The 18,946-nt window shown below is 36.0% G+C and overlaps 1 protein-coding gene across 8 annotated transcripts in view; it reads left to right on the top strand.

Annotated features, from left to right (window-relative positions):
* CLYBL (citramalyl-CoA lyase) overlaps nt 1-18,946 on the top strand; it is a 255,557-nt gene that overhangs the window by 215,290 nt on the left and 21,321 nt on the right. For 5 of the 8 annotated variants that reach the window (XR_003434655.1, XM_027115903.1, XM_027115900.1 and 2 more), the window contains exons 4-7: nt 1,199-1,300; nt 3,047-3,140; nt 4,453-4,620; nt 9,161-9,285. Coding sequence is in view for 6 of the 8 variants with exons in the window: in XM_027115903.1 (XP_026971704.1) it covers nt 1,199-1,300; nt 3,047-3,140; nt 4,453-4,620; nt 9,161-9,285 (489 nt within the window). In the remaining 2 variants the exon portion in view is untranslated. Of the gene's footprint in view, nt 1-1,198; nt 1,301-3,046; nt 3,141-4,452; nt 4,621-9,160; nt 9,286-15,570; nt 15,683-18,138; nt 18,244-18,946 lie in introns of those variants that run through there. The other 3 variants (XR_003434656.1, XM_027115904.1, XM_027115905.1) reach the window with 3 other exon arrangements.

Here is an 18,946-nt window from a genome sequence, read left to right as displayed (position 1 = left end):
AAATAACACCTCTAATCCTGCTTCTGGTAAATAGGCTGCCAGCCTTTAAAATGAGTTTCCTTTCTATTAGTCAGAATATTATGCTAAGCCTTAAGCATTAGTTTTTTTATGTTGCCATAGCAGCCCTATTCCTGCAGGGTGGTGACCTGCGATGATTACAGTACAAAGCTTATAGGGTCTTGAAACCCCCTTTGAAGATGAAAAGTCTTTGATGGTTTATATTTATGCAAATCTCTTAGATATGATTTACCCAACTGAGACTGAATGGAGAGATGATTAAAATTCCCTTTTCCTTTGATATCCATTAATGGCTGAATATTCCTTAAATTTAAAATGGATATATATGTTTTTATCTTTATTTACAAAAATAGTTTTTTCGTACCTGTGTGTTTTTTTTTATCTCCCCACATCTTATTAGATCTAGATAGACATAATAGATTTACAATTTAGAGTGTGGTGGGTTTTTTTTTTCTCCTTTGAAAGGGGTGGGGGGGAGATCTGTGCAAGAGCTTTTGTATGTTTCCAGATGATAGATTTTGGAATTTGGGCTACCCCACTGGCAGCACAGAGCTAGCTGTGAACTGGTCTCATGGAAAAAATTGGCGAGCTTTGGTCTTCAAAGAATTAAACTTCCTTTTTAAGGTCTTCCTAGGTAAGCTAAAAAATTATGAAGAAAAACCTCCGAACAAAGGGTAGTGTTGCTATAATGAATAATATGGATTCCACGTAGAAGGCTTCTGAACAGTTACACCGATGTCTGTGCAGGGTCCGAAACAAAACCAGAATGGCAGGTAGAGCAAGCCTTCATTGTTTTAGGGGCCTGCCACATGCACTGAACGAAGGGAAGGCGAGAGGCCTTAAGTAAAAACCTTTTCAAGGAAAGCATTTAAACTTGAGAATCTCTCCTTCCACCTCTTAAGTCCTAGGCCTCAAATTGCGCCTTCAGAAAAAAAAACAATTTTTAATGCTTGAGGTTTTACTATTTAGTTTGCTGGGAACTTTGTTACCTTTTCTCTTTGGTCTTTCCTCTGTTTTTTCCGTTTTTTTTTTTTTTTTTTTTTTTTATTCTTTGTGTGGATGAAAGAGGCTGGGATATTACTTCCTCAGGTCAAAGACTTAAATACTACTTCTATTCTACAGTTCAATGATTGTACATTTTTTTTCCCCCACTAGTCACCTATGACACTTTTTATTCTAGTTTTCAGACAAATTTTCATTCTACTTACAAGGCCGAAAACTTGAACAACCTATGAATTTAATCCCTTTTGTGGAAACTGCAATGGGTTTGCTCAATTTTAAGGTAAGGAAACCATAATGTGGCTAGTAAGTTAGTATTTTATTTATTACCTAAAGAGAACTTTTGTTTTCAATTTTAACATCTGCTTAAAATATTTTTCTAGAAAGATTTATAAGCAAAGTAAACCTTGAGCACCATTTATTATCTGTAATAACCAAAACCAGGCTGTGAGCATCTTAGAAAACAAAGAAATAGACGCAGTAGCAAGGAAAAACTTCCTCGTCCTAAATATTTAAATGAAATATTTATATATTCCTGGCATTAATTTTAATTAAATAATCACTATATAAATTTTTGCTGTGAATTATTACATTTATCGAATAAACGTACATGAACATTTGTCACCCTTACGAATTAACTTTCAATTATTCTTTTGTAACAATTGCCTTTTATTGGGAAATTATCAGGCCTCTTTGTAGCAACATAATCTATAATGTCTAATACATAAGATTACTATTTTTGAGTTAGTATACACACTAATTTGTACTATATTATTTCAGTTGGCCACATTAGAACATAAAATATTTCCTAATATACATTCAGGAAGATTAGCTGAGCCAAGCATTGTCACCATTGTATGGCTGCATTAAACTATTTGCCTTAACGAATTCATAGCTAGCTTGTTTCTTCCTCTTTATCAGTGGCCATTTAAATTGTTTTCCAAAATATGCCTCATGTTCCACCTGACCTGTGAACATCATCACTGTAGTACCCCATGACCAAGGGCAGGAGAGAAGAAATACCTAAAAACAAAAACAGATAGTTGAACTGTACTGGAGAGATAATATGTGAGCAAAGGCTCCGAGAGGAAACTTTGAGAGACCTACTGGCCTATGCAGGAGGGGCAGAGTGCAAATGTTTGGGGAGCTGCTTCAGGCCTCGTGATCAGCATGTTTACACCACTAAGCACAAATCCTTCCAGCCTGCCCTAGAATTCTGAGAATATAGTCAACGCATATTTCTTAGATGCAACTAGATTCATACAGTGATTTCATTTTAAGCGCTGCTTTGCCATTTTATTCATAATACACTTAGAAGCACTCACAGCCCCTGAAATTAATCAACAGTGTCCTCACCGGTTCCTCATGTCCTCCCCACCCACATATGTTAGCATGCTTTCTCTCCACCTTTGCAGCATCACAGTCCTGTCTAAGATGACTGTTATTCATCTTTAATTTCACAGAGAAATGTCCAAGTTGCTTATTCATACATCTTGGATGACTTATTGCATTTTTATTTTCCCCTCTGGAGTTGTAGATTTTTGTATTGTTGGTCTTTAATCCTGAGACCATTTACTAAGAAATCTTGATCCCAATGCAAATAATCCAATTAGTTTGATTTTTAAATTCTTTCCTTTTCTCCTGTGGTTTTATGTTTATTGTTGGAGGGTCTCTTAAAGCAAAAACAAATTTTGGAAGAACAGAAATAACTTACAGTCCAATCAAAATGAGTTAACTTGAAAGTTTCTCTAAAGATTGGATGAACTAAAACTTGAACATTATAAATGTATTAATATATGCTACTAACTATATTAATATAATCCATTAAGCAAAGCAAATATATGCAACATACTTACTTTGGACAATATTAAATACCTTTTGAAAGGGGTGAATTGGGGCTGCATTTTCAGGACTGCTTTCAGCTAAACTGTGTTAAGAGGTGGACCTTTCTGTTACTAAAATATACCATGCTGCTTCTCTCTAATGGGTGCATTTCTGTGAGCTCTGGTTCTGTTCTGCTCTTTTACAGGCAGTGTGTGAAGAAGCACTAAAGAACGGGCCTCAAGTGGGTCTTTTTCTAGATGCAGTCGTTTTTGGAGGAGAAGACTTTCGCGCCAGCATAGGTGTCAAAGACATGTTTCTCTTCTCATTCTCTCTGTGCATATGTGTATATATTTTTTCTTTGCCCCTTCAAGAATGGGCATTTACATGACAATATATATTTGCCGACCATGACAATGGTTTTCCAGCTGAATGGGCAATACTTTCTGATAATTTAGGGCACCTCATAGCTGTCCTTCTTCCAGAACACTACATCATCACTTCCGTTCATTTATAAAATAACTAATAAAAAGCCTGTCGTAGCCTCAGACATGTTCAGGCATATATGACGTCTACTGTGTTCATAATAACTACATTATGTGAACAGCCTCTCTGTTGCTTAAATGTGTTGTTTTCCCATCAGCCAGATGGCTATCTAGGCTTCTAACACAAATTTAAGGCAGTTTCACATTGCTTTGATGAATCATTTTCTACATTAAATGAAGTATGTAAAAACTTTAAATAGATCTTAAATTCCCCCTAAAATATATTTCAGAACCCCTTTATTATGAAATATTTATTGAGATAGTATGCTTGTTTTCACCGATCTTCCCCATCCCTTGGGCACTATGTCTTTGGTCTGGTGCATGTATAACTAACTAGAGGCTGTGAGTGCATCTAGAAAAGAGGCCAAGGCCACAAAGTGTTTTCAGAGCACCACTCCCAGTGACCTGAATGCAAGAGCTTTCCCTGAGCAGTGATATGGTCCAAATATAAACAGTTACCCCACTCCTGGGGGAAAAAGAGGAACCAGTCTTTCCAGGAGACTTTTGTGTATCCAGCAGCTCAGTGGACACTTTCTGCCTCCCTCAAAATCAGCGTCCTTGCGTTCCCCCAAGTTCCCCTTCCACACCCTGAAGCTGCAGTATTTGGCTCAGAACCTGTTATGACATGGCATTACAACCACAGCACACGAATTCTGTGCTCAGTGACGGAAGTTAACTATTTCCACGCACAGCTGTTTGGCTACCTTTTATGGTGCTATCTTTGGACTGACACTTTCTGAGCAAAGGCAAGAAGGAAAAAATACACCAGGAGTCCTTTGTGACCTATCAAGTCATTTGTGTCTAGCTCCTGAGATAGGGAAGGGGGGCTTTTCTTAATGCACGTGCAAGTAACTACACGAAAAGATGCCTTGCAAGATAAAGAGACACATGTGGGATTTAACTCTGCCTCCACATAGCCCTCTCTTCATTTATATTTGAATCATCATTTCGCTAGGGAGAAATCCCCAGGAAAACAGAGATGTCTTTACAAACGGCGTTTTTATAATAGATATCTAGGTCCAGTTTCCAAAGTTAACGTCTCCTTTCTCGGTCAACGTTCTGTTTTCAGGTGCAACAAGTAGTAAGGAAACCCAAGATATTCTCTACGCCCGACAAAAGATTATTGTTGTAGCAAAGGCCTTTGGTCTGCAGGCCATAGACCTGGTGTACATCGACTTCCAGGATGGAGAGGGGCTTCTCAAGCAGTCGAGAGAAGGAGCTGCAATGGGATTTACTGGTATGATTCTTGATAATATCTTAGAAAGCAGTATCTAGATTAAGCAAACATTCCAGAAAAACAGAAATTTAACCAGGAACTGGTGTTTCTAATGTAGCCAGGTGTCTCATATACTTATTCCATTATTTGAAACATGAAAAAGTTATCCAGGACCAGAACCTGCCAAACAAATTATCATGTTTGTCTTTGGCTCCACAAGTCAAAAAATAAAGCACTCGTTTTAGTTTCTTCTAATATTACTTACCAGTTTTTTCTGTCCTCTTAAGTATTTTGTTGCAGTTTTTGCTGACACGAGGGGAGGGATGAGGCCATTTTAGAAGTGTTTTTGAGGGAACTGCCATAGAATTTGAGTTGATGGGGAGAAAAAAATTTCCTCAGATATTCAAAATATTAATTTATTTCTGAAAAAAATTTAGTGGTATCTTCTTTGTTTTTTTTTTTAAAGTCATAACTAGCTTTTTATTCTTCTGGCACTTCAAGCCCCTCCTTACTCTCCCATCCCCCAGTAAGTGTCTGTGCACCTGGTGACACCTATGGGCATTGACTGGCACTAAGATCAGCGGGTCCTCGAAATCCTGTCCTGGAGAACAGGCAGATATCTGTTGATTGGTGTGCCCAGTCACTCAGATACCCAGGAGCCCAGGGAGCAACCGAAAATTGTATTTTTGCAACAGAAATCTATTTTTTGAAAAACCACAATACGATTCTGTACACAAACACATGTCAGCAGTTGCGCACACACACACACACACACACACGTACACAACCATGGGTAAAAAACACCATAAGCTCTTTTATTCTTATTTGTTCTCCTGCTGCAAGTTCTAAGGATATCCTGATCAGAGATGCACCCAAAAAATAAGGAAAAGAGACAAGCATCCATGCTATTCCTTTTGTAAATATTTTTGCAATGTGTTCATTTAGAGGTTAATGAAAGAAACATTTCATAAAGTGACCTTCAGTGTAAAAGATACCTTCGTGGATGTTAATTTAACCCAAAGTAAAATTGAAAAACCATTTTAGTGTTATAGTAGAATTAAATAATGCTCTTTGTGTTTGTGTCTTTAACATAAAGAGTTAAAATGTGATTCCCCCAATTTGTTAAATAAATAAATAAATATCTATTATAGAGAAATATTTCTCAATCATCTGAACTATTAATAAATGAATCCTCCCTACATTTAGTAGTGACTGAGAAAGAAAGAGTCCCTCCACTGAATCCCTGGCGTTGTCCTTGTCTCTGTGCCTGTGACACCTGCCTCCTTCCAATGACCTGTTAGGATGTGGCCCAAATGGAAAAGTTGGAGAAAAACTCCATGAAATCTATCTAACAGACCCCGATGTTGTTGGTCTAAAATATGTGGCTTTGGCTGCCAAGCAGCCAGATGTTGCTCTGAAATGGGCACTAATACAATAAAAAATAGAAAACACTAAATTGATGGGGGCCTCTCTCACCATCACTCAGGATAACCTGGGTGTCCTCTGCTTCCTCTGGGGTAAATGTTTGCTCCAGAACTTATAAGGGAGTTTGAGAGTTTCTCCAAGAGACGGGACTGAATTAAATTGGTCCCTAATTCAATCGTAGAAGACAAGTTATTGCAAATCAGATTTAAATTTCTAGACTGTGCCCAACTCAGCATGAGGAGCTTACGGACTTGGCACTATTGTTTCTCAACAACAGGGAGTATTAAATCAGAAACAAAATGGAAGTGGGAGGGAGAGGGGAGAGGATGAGGAGGCACGGAGGGTACAGTGCCCGTTATATATTCAAGTGAACTAGTCAGTAAAGGAGGAAGCTAAACTTCAGAGCCATTTTGCAATTTTTAGAAAGGTCTTTATTGTCCCAATTATATTTCTATACACCAAGAAAAGGTAATTAGTCTGATAATAAGATAGATTATTTGTAGTATTTTTAAACAATAAATGCTTTAATGAGTATTTTAGACCACTCACGATCTGCTTGTCCTAATTATTTGTCATTTAATTGCCATACTTGGGGCTTTGCGCAAGAAGGGAGAAAAGGAAGGAAAGAAGGAAGGAAAGAAAGGGGAAGGAAGGAAGGAGGGGAAGAAAGAAGGAGAGCTACACACCCTATCTGAAGCAAGTGGTTGAAAGTTTTAAAATTCAATAAAGTATTATGTTATCCATAACACTGATAAGGATCTGTGCTAATAAGGATTTTCTCGACTTTTAAAAATTAGATATTTTTTAATGAGTTGTAGGTTTTTTGAAACTTAGCCATGTAACAAACAGCTGGTTACAGTTTCTTTTCTGTATTCATTGTTTCATGAGGCCACAATCCATGTAAATTGATTTTAAATCAATGCATTGGCTGTATAAATGACTATTAACTTTAGGAATTATTTTTATAAAAAGAAACCAAAAATAAATCTTAGAATAAAGCTTTAACAGCCTACTTAGTCATCACAGTTATTCTAGTACTACATGCTGAGAAGAAAGATTATAAATATGAAGCACTATAGGTTTTCTTCTTTTTTGCAGTCTTTTGTAGAAGACAAAAATGACACCATCATACAGTTACCTAAAAGATTTGACAGGTATTGATTTAAAGCACGATATATCAAGTGGTACTGTAAAAAGGATTTCATGGTCATAAATTTTAATGTCTTCCAATTTTGCACCCTCTCAGTAACTTGTCAATAACAGCTCTTCTGTATAAAATATTTGCTTTGCTCCCACATGGCATTAAAGTCTGATGTTCAGTTGTTGGGATATATAAGATTTGACGAAAGATAACTTCACATATGGAGGTTCATAAATTTCTAAAACCTAACACATATCTTAAAATTAGCCTCAGTACCAAAATATGGCTACTTAAAAGCCATCATTAGTTTCACAGCATTGTAAATAGTTTATGTTTGCTTCTCAATTTATAGTGTCTGTACCAAGAAGTTCCCATGAAATCTGGCTTTTTACACATTAGTGTAAATTATGTACATAAATTATAAAATTCAGGACTAACGATTAGTACAAAATGACTACCGGAACTGACATCCTTTATTAATAATATTGTAACAACTGTTAGATTGCTTAAATATAATTTCAATATCTACTATTGAAAAAAGTCTCATTTGTCATCATTGATGTTATTTGTTCCCAGAAATTATTCCTCAAATAATTTAAAGCATCTTTATTTATATAAGATTTTAATGTTTTATTAGTATGCTGACAGATAATGAAATAGCAACATGAGGATGTTTTAATTATGCTACTGTAAAGAAAAGATATTGTTATATTTATTTACTTAAACTCTTTTTCATGAAATAGTAAAAAAATTTTTTTAGAAACATTGTTCTTTTTTCTATTTGACAGAATAATGACAGTAACAGGAATGCACCTTTAATAAAACATCAAGGATATAATTTGTACTGGCTATATGTTAAAGCAGCTATTTCAAAAGCAAAGCAAATTGATATGCCAACAAATATACTTAGCAGAGTAAATTATCATTAAGTGTACATTCATTTTTAAAGAACCAAATATGTCTGTAATTTTATCATATAATAAAATATAATCTCATCATTATTATAACATTAAAGTATGTTGCATTTTATCAATGACCTGATTAGATTCCACTCTTCCCTGATTGTTAAATTGTTTTTTTAATGACTACATGATTTCATAGAATCCTGTGACTCTTATCTTTGTATAATGTTTTAATTTAAGATTCCTTTTTAAAGCTTTTTTAAAACCGTTACTACAGAAATAAGATTTCTTCTGGGGTGTCTAAGCATCTGTATAAAGGAGAAATATCCAATCTTCATTCCATAAGCAAAAAGGGAAAATCTGAGGGGGTTTTTTTTGGTTAGGGAAACTTTATGTAATTTTTTATTTAAACATTTTTAAATGGAGTAATCTAGAGATCACAGTGTTCAAATCTGCCTTCTGTTTTACTATACTGAATAAAATTTTTTTCATTGAAATCCAATTTTCTATTAGTGGTTAGAAGGGATACACTAAGTTCATCTGAAAGAAAGAAAATTGAATGTATTATTGTAAGACACTATTGATATTAATATAGTTGTAATGTCTGCTTCTGTAAGCTTTATGAAAACCAACAGACCACTTTTAAAAGAAATCATGGAAGATGGGGTAATGGTACAGAATAAGCAAAAGACAACTTGCAGAATTGGAAAGAATTAACATGTAATTTTTTTCTACTTTAACTCAAAATAATCACTTTAATTTGCAGACATTATCCTTTTAAAGTTCCAGCCAAGCAGTTATTCAACGAGCTGCCTGGTCAATCCACCTGTAACTAAAAATGAGAGATTATCTGCTCTAAGATGGCATTTCTATAGGATCGGAAACACAATTACTCCCATTGTTGTATTTGTTCTTATGGGGTATTCTGGAAAAGCCTGCCTGATTGTGTTATTTTCTTTTTAAAAAGTTCTAAAAATAATTAGTTATTTTACATACAGACTGTAAGGCATTCAGGAGACTGGCGTGGTTGAGACATTTTGTTTGAACATGTGTTTGTTGTTTTGTGTTTCCGGTGTTATTAATCTTTCTGTAGGTAAGCAGGTGATACACCCTAACCAAATTGCAGTGGTCCAGGAGCAGTTTTCTCCTTCCCCTGAAAAACTTAAGTGGGCTGAAGAACTGATTGCTGCCTTTAAAGAACATCAACAGTTAGGAAAGGTAAATGTTTTGTTAATGCCTTGAAACATTGGTGAATCTGGCGTTTAAGATACTGTGGGGAAGAATGAAAAAATAGATACTGTTTGAGTGGTTTTTAAAAACTCGTATTTTGAGGAGGAGGATATGTGTGGGCTTAGGGGGGACAACATTTATCACTGAGAAATTCACTTAAGGTAAATTTGCCCTTCCACGTTCCTAAATATTTCACTCACTGGATCTCAAGTTTCTCATTTTATTCTTTTCATAAACTATATTGGCAGCCTTTGAGAAAACAGAAGTCTGTTTAGTTTTACTCTACAGACCCGATGCAGCATTCATATGAAAATAATTTTAGATCAGAATGAGAGCAAGTTGTAATGAAATAAACACAGTTTGATCAAATGGCTCTTTTGGAGAGAAGAAATAAATTTCAAGTTATTTTAATTTGGGGAGAAAAAAGTACAAAAATCTCCGGTTTAGTCATTTAAGAGTGGGAGGTTGTATATGTGTTAGTACCAATTTCTGGACCTGAGATTTGGATAGAATAGAAAGCAAATTAACACTGGAGTATGGTTGTTCCTAATTTAGTGCATCATTGAGCCTCGCGTTTCCTGCTCTGTGGGTTTCTGCTATGTAAATATTGCAGTGGTGATGCACAATCTGTCTCCACTTTGTGCCAGTAACACTTAAATTAGGTGTCGCCTGAAGGAAGATTTTATGCTAGTTGCAGCATTGTCAGTTAATTATCTTAAAGGTTATTTGCAATAATACCGTTTGCCTCTTTTTAAGAGGATGGGGGGAAAGTTGCATTTATAAATCCATCCTGGAGGTTATATCTAAACCTGGCCTTGTTACTTACATAAGGAGTGAAGTTTTGATGCCTGTAATGCAAAAGTACTTAGGGGAGAAAGAATGTTGAAACATTATGAAGGTTCTAAATGTTAAACAGTACCCCCTACAAAAAAAAAAGAACAAAATTGGTTTTCAGTGGTGAACCGGTGACATCAGTGTGAGAAGTGTGGCTTACACTTTTCACTGGCAGTAAAAGCACCTAAAAATCCCAGGACTTTCGAAAGTAGGTAACAGTATTAAGTGGGTCACTCCCTCCCTCTCATTACCTGCCTTCAGCTCCAACCATGCTCGCATGCTCACCCTCACACACATTCAGGCTCATCTTTGCACAAACTTGCACTTAAAATCAAAAGACGGAATGTATGACACTGGAGACATCCCATTTGGACTATACCAGTTTCAGGATAAACAGCAACCTTTCGTTTCAAATCAGTAGTGACCATCAAAAAAAACATATTGCAGTGCATAAAAAGATTTTTTCAGTTGACATTATGTTTTATGTCCATTTCTATATCTTGATCCCAAAATCCAGATCCTCCATCAATAAATATAGGTATTTTTCTAGAGAGAAGAGCCATATACTTTTACATTTATACATGCAAATAACTCCATCCACTCCCCTCTCCTGCATGCTTGCCTGTGCAGACACTCACTAAATGTTCTGTACCTCCGTGTGTGCCTTATGCCAGCTAAGGATATGTACTGATAATACTTCCTACTGAAGTAAACTGAGGCAGGATGGGGACCATCAAAACGGCAGACCAAGTAGAGTTCCAGTCTGGGCTAACACTGCCTTCTTGAACTATCTACACTGGGTTTCACATTGGATAAAATCAAAGGGCGCCACTGGCATTATAAGCAGCTAGAGGTATGGAAGAAGTTACCTAAGTTTCAGTAGCCAGCAAAGAAAATTCAAACTAGAAACACACTCTTTTACCAGCATTTAAGTTCTTGAATGAGGGAAAAACAGCACTTTTCCATTATATCTTGAAAGTGCTATTCCCAGGGAAAATTGCCCTAAAGTGTCCTTGCCTTTTGATGATGGCAACTTAGATGTTAAATTCTGAACTTTTTTTTTTTTTTTTTAAATAAGAAATGCCCTCTTGTTGGGACATATGCTTTCACAACAGTGTGGTAGAATAGCTTTTCTTAACACAGAACCATAGAAATTAGAGCAGAAGGGAGACTAACTATTAGGTCATTTCTTCCCTGCCCCATTCGTGTAGGTTTGTTTCCTACAGCAAATTCTCCTGGTGCTTTGTCCAGCAAGGTTTAAATGATTCAAGTAATGGGGCTTCCAGTGGGGACATATGGTTATTTTATCCAGTCCGCATGTTTCTTTCACCTTGCCTATAAATTGGCTGGTCACAAAAATTGGGTCTGCAGGTAGGTGACTCTGGGTCTTGAGGGGTCTTGGGGTTTAAATAATGTAGGTTCTGTTTTTAAAGATTTAGTATAAATAGGTCGCTCAGTTGTATAAAATATTGCTTCCAACAAACATCTAATCTGTTTTATTTCAAATGTGACTCACTGATGAAAACATAAACCCTCGGATACTTTGTCCAGAGCACAGGTGACTCTCTCAACAATGGGAAACTGATGGTTTGTGTCCTAGTGAGATACTTATAAATTTCTAAAAGACCTTTTTTCGCCCTCTGATGAAAATTTCATTCAAGTAATGCTTTCAAGCAGAAATGACCCAAGAAGGCAAAATTATGTATCATTGTTTTTCTCTACTTCCTGCTCCCATCTTAAATTATATTCTGCCCTAAGATGAAAGGTATAGCTGAAGTTCACAGTTAGTGCTGGATCATTAGTATTTTCTATAGTGATAATAATATTATTATTCAAAAATTAAAGTTCTACCTTTTTTTTTCTTGTCCCCTCCAAATAACAAACTTCATGAGAATACTTAGATCACAAGTAGATAAATTATTGGGGTTTAGTCTTTAGTATCACGGGAATTTTTTTTGTTCTATATTAATTAAAAGTTCTAAGGAAATAAAGTTTGATGCCCTTAGTCTAATGTTGGCTAAAAAATACTTTACATTAAAAAATAATAAAAAATCACTATCTGCTCATATAATCTGTCTCTGTTTGGCAGGTAATGATACTTGTGACTGCTTTGTTTCAGGAAACTAAAGATATTTATTTTCAGGCTAAAAAATGTTGTCTGGCATGACAGTCCCCATCATAAGAATTAGGGCTATAGATTGATATTAGGGACTCATTAAAATCTGTTGGAAAAAGTTTAAACATTCCACATGCTCTATGCTCCTATTTTAATTCCCATAAGCTAAAATATTTCTACTTTAGCTGACACCAATTGTGAGGTATATATCCACACTATTAATCACACTTGATTTTTTCTTTCATCCTTCCAGAAAAATATAATTTGAGATACAACCTGTATGTCATTAACTATTTTAGTCTCAAATTATTTGGTGAAATAGTTTAGCCGGGATAAATCACTCCCATGTGATTTGTTTTAAATTTGTAAAGTATTTTCTTAAAAGTTAATTTCATTTTTGATGTCATTTTTTCGTAATAACAATGATTCCAATATTTGAAAATTCTCCATTCAGAACTGAATTTAGCATTGTTCAATTTAAAATATGATTTTAACACTTGTTTTGTTATCAACTAAGAACTGTATCTAGTATGAAATTGGATAATTGAAATCATCCCAAGCAAATAATTAGTTAATATTAGATGATATCAGTAGAAACTGTAATTTGTATATAAGTAAATACATATACATATTTATACTATATATATATATATTCATATATGTATGCTACTATTTTTTCACATCTATATTATAAACTCAGTGCTAAATTCATCACTTCTTAGGCAAAAATGACAGCTAAAGGAAATAGTCAGTTGCTTTTTTAAAATGATTGATAATCCCAGGAAATCCTACATTAAGAATTTACCATTTCTTTTCAAATGGTGGCTCAAACAGAAAAATATGAAAAAATAGCAAAAGGTATTAAGAATAGCAACATGTATTACATGAGATCGATCTTTAAAGGTACTTTGCTAAAATATTCATATTTCTGCAGTGTCTGGCTACCAATATGAAGCTTTGCTTCATTTTCAGTATTCTAAGCACTCTATTCATAGTAAATCTGTAAATGCTTTATTTGGTTTTGGAAGGATTTTGTTTAAATTTTTCAATATTTTTTGTTCATTATAGATTCGCAAGCTGGGTAAAAACCGAGGAAGGGAAAGTGTCCACCTTTAAAATCTAGGTTCCACTAGTAATTATAAGGTCAAAAGTAAGGTCACTAGCTGACATAACAACTATAAACAACACACATAACTGATACATCCTAACTTCACTCGAGAGAGCAATAATGCAGATTAACATGTTTACATTAATAAGCAAATCCTCTATAGGAATATAAATTGGGAACTTATATCTTAATAAAGAAAGAAAAAAGAAAAAGGTTTTCTCCCTCATGTAAGTCTTTTCGTCTAGAAAATTACAAAGAATAATTCCCCCTCCCCAATATTGAAAGCAAATTATTTTCATAGGTATCTGATTACGGCTCAGACACCTTTCGTTTGTGTTTCCAAATGCAGGGCTTTACAAAAGAAATACTGTTTGGTCCAGATGGCCTTCTAGAAGGCTCCCTGAGAGAACTCAGAAGTCTCTCTAGCCAAAAATATTGTTTCCGCTTATTCAAGTGCCAGAAATCCCACTGCCACTCTTTCACGCAGATCAAATAAACCATCCAAAGATTTGGTTGTTGTCTTTGTCAAAGGAAGGGGTTGATTCCACTAATAGACAACAGTGTGCCCTCCCACACTCATGCATCCCACTGCCCACAGCCTTGCCCCCTTTATTTGTAAGCAGAAATGCTAAAATCAGAACTGAGTGATTGCCAGTGAAAATGAAAGAGGAAGGGACATCACTCTATTTTTAAGATGCTTAGTTATTGCATTTCTCCATTTATTTCCTTGTTCATTGAAAATCTTCAGAACTATATCGCATAATTTTGACTTTAAAAAGTCAAGTTCTTAGAAAATTTGAGAGTCTGCCAATGGTGACTTTAAGGTTGATTTGATTAACAACAAATTGCAGATTTCTAAACGTTTAAAGCAAGGCAGTACAGTTTTACTGCTGATCATATCCTATTTCACATAGGCTTAGTGGCAAGTGGCTGATTTAGTGTTAGAGGATAAGAGATTTTGTATGTAGGTTAAGTCTGATAATTTTTAAAGTTGTTTGTTTCATCCTTAATTTATAACACATTCTGAAGAATATTTTAATCAAAATACTTCTGGTTTATATGTTTCAGAATTTTTTTCTTGCTCAATTAAAATTTTAAAAAATTTAATTCTGTTAGATGAAATCTCAGAAATATTCTAGTTAAATCCCTTCGGTTTACAACTTACAAAATACACTGAGACCCAACTTGGGTTTGGAAGTTACCCAAGGTCACTCACAGCCAAGGTGGTTATAGAGACCTGACCAGAATTTGGAGCTCACTTTGTAAATAAAGATAAGAACAAAGCTTAAATCTGGTTTCAATTCGGTCACAATGAATCTGCACGCTAATGACCAAAACTAGATAGAGCTTTAAAAGTATTGTCACAAACAAAATATGAATTTCATTAGTTCAGATTAGAATCTTTTTCTTAATCATGCCCTTTTTTTTTTTTTGCATGAGCAGAAACTGATGAGGAAGGAAAGAACAGAGAGTATCCCTGTACCTTCCCAAACTTCCTAGCTATTATTCCCCACATCGCTCCTTCCTTCTCAGTTCTGAACCCTGCGCTTGTCCACTGCCCTGCCCCAGAAAGACTTCTTGGCTCTGATCACTGCAAACCTCATTCTGTTTTATTAGTCATTCAGTCTCCTAAGGTATGTTGGAAACTCTCAGAGCAAGACCGGGGGGCCTTTGGCAAAGCGGCCATATCTGGCCCCAAGCTCAGTTTCATCTCACTCAAAGGACAAGTTCCCAAAGTCCTGTTTTCAGTTACACCTGTGGTTGCAAAAACACACCATGCCTTTCAGTGCCTTTAATAGCAAGAGCCAAATAAGGGCCATGAAAGGACGGTTTTACTCCTTGGACATCTTTCTCTCTCTTTTCCTCTTACGGTATTTATCCCTCTTAGGATGTGTGGGTCTGCATGTGTGTTTCTGAATATGTCCTTCCTGTTCCTTCCCCGTTCCTCTTTCCATGGATTTTTTTTTGTTTCCTCTTTTTCTTTATATCTCTCTTCCTTTCTCACCACATCACCTCCACACCCTGCCACTACCCCATGCCTTCTCTCCTTCAGCTGATTATAATAGAGAAGTTCAGAACATTCTTTTAATATTTTGTGGTACTTATTAAAGAATTTTGTAATTCTTTTTATATTAAAAGCAGCCAAATGGAGCTTTTACTTTACTAAGAAATATAAATCAAGAGTTTCTAGAATTCTCTTTTTTTTTCATTTTAGGTTAGTGGACCTCAATGAAAAAAAAAAAGTGGGGGAATTTTCCACCACTACCCCAGAGAGTAAAGAATTCTTTCTATCACAGATCTCCCTGCAGCATCTTGGATGGAAATAGGTACACAATATACATTTAGTAAATACTGTTTAGCTAACTGGTTTCTAAATTTCTGACAGTGCTAAAAAGAAATTGTTCATTTTACTTTTTAACAATATATATGGTACTGACCTTTTTTCCCTTCTAGAAAAGTTGAAAGAAAATTTTTCACCAATTATTTCATCAGTTGTATTTTAGTAAATGTTTAAAGTTTAAAGTGCCTTCTAGTTAATGTTAGTTCATTTAGATATATTTTCCAAAGAAAGAATAATGCTACAGCATTTAAAATAGAAGTTTAATATTATTGGTCTTAGCTGCAAGCTGCTATAAAAAGGCCCTCATTTTCTGCTTTTCTTATAGGCAATATCAGCTTAAATTTGACATAAAATATTCTGAATTAAATGCAAGTATTTACACATTTATCTCAGGATTAAAAATAAAATATTTTCCAAGATTTCTAGTTTCAGAAGAAATCTGAGAGGTGATAGTTGCAGAACTCTATGTAATTAGTAAAAGTCAATAAATTATACACTTAACAATGGGTGAAGTTTATGGTATGCAAATTATACCTCAATAAAGCTATTAAAAAACAGAAAATTAAGCACAACGTCTAATGTGCTAGCATATGTGGAAACCCCTTTAGATTGCAATATGCTTATAAATCCAATTGTTTCACCTCGGTAGGTAGCTTTCCATGTGGCATACTTGGCCTGACTTTTCCAGATCTCCTTATCAAAAGATATTTAAAATAAAGACTTGTCTATTCCTGTCTCATCATTTTGCCTGAATATTTTAAAAGATAAATCCTGTTGCCTGCATTTAGTGGGTTCTGAGAAGAATTTTAAAAACAGAAGGCACCTTTGGTCTCCCTATCCGTTTGTGAAGTAAGGATGCTCTGGTCCACTGAGACCCTCCATCTGGGCAAGTAGACAACTCAGGACTGGTCACATATTAAGATAATTGACCTAAACATTCACCTCAGCTCTCCTCCCTACTGTTCAGCCACCTCCATCTTCCCTGCCAAATTCATCTTCCAAATCTTCTACTTATTCTTCTTTACTCCTCCAGCTTCGTAAAACTATTGGTAAAGTCCCAAATTAATCTTACCAGTGTCCAACACATGAGTGTTTCTATTTCCTGTGTAGGGCTAAAGCTAAATAATTTCGTGCTTCCTTTTTAAAAAGCAAGATGTTAATGATGTCCCTTCATTTTACATCCACTCAGGTCCCACGTTCTTTTTATAAACGTGTCAGGCCATTTGTCTTCACTAGTGGTCTTCCTTTTCCTTCTCACCGTCTGCTGAAAACTGTCCTGTTTCACCACTGCCTCCGGCATAGCTGTGCTCCCAACTGCTGGTCACCTGCATCTGATTCGTATCTCCTCCGGCTGATAAGTTTTTAAATTCTTTTAAATGGATTTAAGAGAATTAAATACAGAGGGGCCGCTTGGACAGGTGATTCCCCACATCCTCTCAGGCAGCACTGACCTGGCAGCTGGAACTGCACTGGGGGGCATACAGGACCCTCCATCCCATTCTCCATGGAGGGTTCTGTGCTCTTTTTTCAAGCCAGAGAGCCACAGGGGAAAGACAGGGGGAGGGATAAGGAGGGAGCTTCTCCAGACTTTTCCACCTTTCAGAACTTGGAAAATAAATCCAACAGGCTGCTCAGGATGCAGGATACCCAGCACCCGACACCCCCTCAGAGGCTGTGCTCTGAGGCAGGGGCTGAAGGGATCCTGTTGAAGCAGTTCAGTAGGCCCGAACTGTCACTATATTCCCCAGTCGGGCACAAAACAAACCCCCTTCAAATATTTCAGCTGTTACATTCTTATGAATCATTTAAAGGGTCTCCCCATCTAAGGCCATGGAATATCACCTGTGAGAATTTCAGTGCTAGTAGTAAGGACAGATTAGCCAAATGTGAATTGCCCATGTTGAAAGACTTCAGTTGAGCTTTTAGAAATTTCAAGTAGAGATATATTAAGATCTGTAAATTCTCTGGTCATAGAGTGAATGATTATTGAATTTTAATTCAAAATATTAAAATACCTATCAAATTATCACTACAATTTAAAGTGTTAAAAAAAGAAAAACATGTTCTCTATTCCCCAAGTCCTCAATAGTATTCTTTTACTCTCGATGGCAGTTTTAAAAGATGATTTATCCATAAAACAAAGGGTTACTGATATTCAGAAGCACATACAAAGATCAAACGTCACCTCCTTTAATCCTTCTTACAAATGCTTTGGGTTTTTTGAGGACTTAAAATGTCATTCACATTTTTATTAGTGAATTTTTTCTCACTGAAAATATCCTTTGGTATTTCTGCCATCATAATAATTATAGTAAAAGCTTCCAAGTGGAAACTCAGAATGGAAGCACGTTGCATTTCAGTTATTCCCAAGTCAGTTATTAAAATTGCATTTTCACATACTTGCTTATCTGGGCCTTACCTATATGTCATTAATTTTTTCAGCCTCATTCTAAGTAATAATATCTCTGGGGGCTTCCCTGGTGGCACAGTGGTTGAGAGTCCGCCTGCCGATGCAGGGGACGCGGGTTCGTGCCCCAGTCCGGGAAGATCCCACATGCCACGGAGCGGCTGGGCCCGTGAGCCATGGCCGCTGAGCCTGTGCGTCCGTCCGGAGCCTGTGCTCCGCAACGGGAGAGGCCACAACAGTGAGAGGCCTGCGTACCGCAAAAAAAAAAATCTCTGAAATAACAGTTTAGATATGCTAGTTATTTTTTATAAATCACATCAAAATAAATTTTTAAATATAGTATATGTAAAATAATGTATATTAAAATTTTTTGATATTAATTTTTTCTATAATCATCTTATGTACCATGGTTACCAGACATGCTTTGAGGTATACTGATTAGTGGGAAGAGTTTGAGATTTGGGGTGAAAAACCGAAGATTCTAGTCCTATCCTACTCATAAGTTGCTTTAAAAAGATGAACTAATAACTGAACTGCAATTTTTCTATCTGTAAATCAGATTGTTGGATCCCCAGACTACTCTAGAACAGAGAAAAAATTACCCAGAATAAAGGAAAGGAAACAAGTGGTTCAATTTCCTCCCCTCAGGGTCCAGGGCCCCCTTGGGTCCCCCAGGGCAGGGAGCAAGAACAGAGGGAGCCCTGTGGGTCCCAGTCTGGCTGCATCAAGCAGGGACTGAGTCCTGTGTGCTTTGTCGTGAGGAAAGTCTGTTGTCCCTCTTCCAGATTGCTCTCATTGAGGCTAGATTAGTCTCCCTTTCCTCAGGCCCTAGAGAAACCCCTT

The sequence above is a fragment of the Aethalodelphis obliquidens genome, unplaced genomic scaffold (assembly GCF_003676395.1).
Source record: "Aethalodelphis obliquidens isolate GAN/ISIS:26980383/991018 unplaced genomic scaffold, ASM367639v1 scaffold15, whole genome shotgun sequence".
NCBI classification, from domain to species: domain Eukaryota; kingdom Metazoa; phylum Chordata; class Mammalia; order Artiodactyla; family Delphinidae; genus Aethalodelphis; species Aethalodelphis obliquidens.
This window is presented reverse-complemented; position numbering and strand designations above follow the sequence as displayed.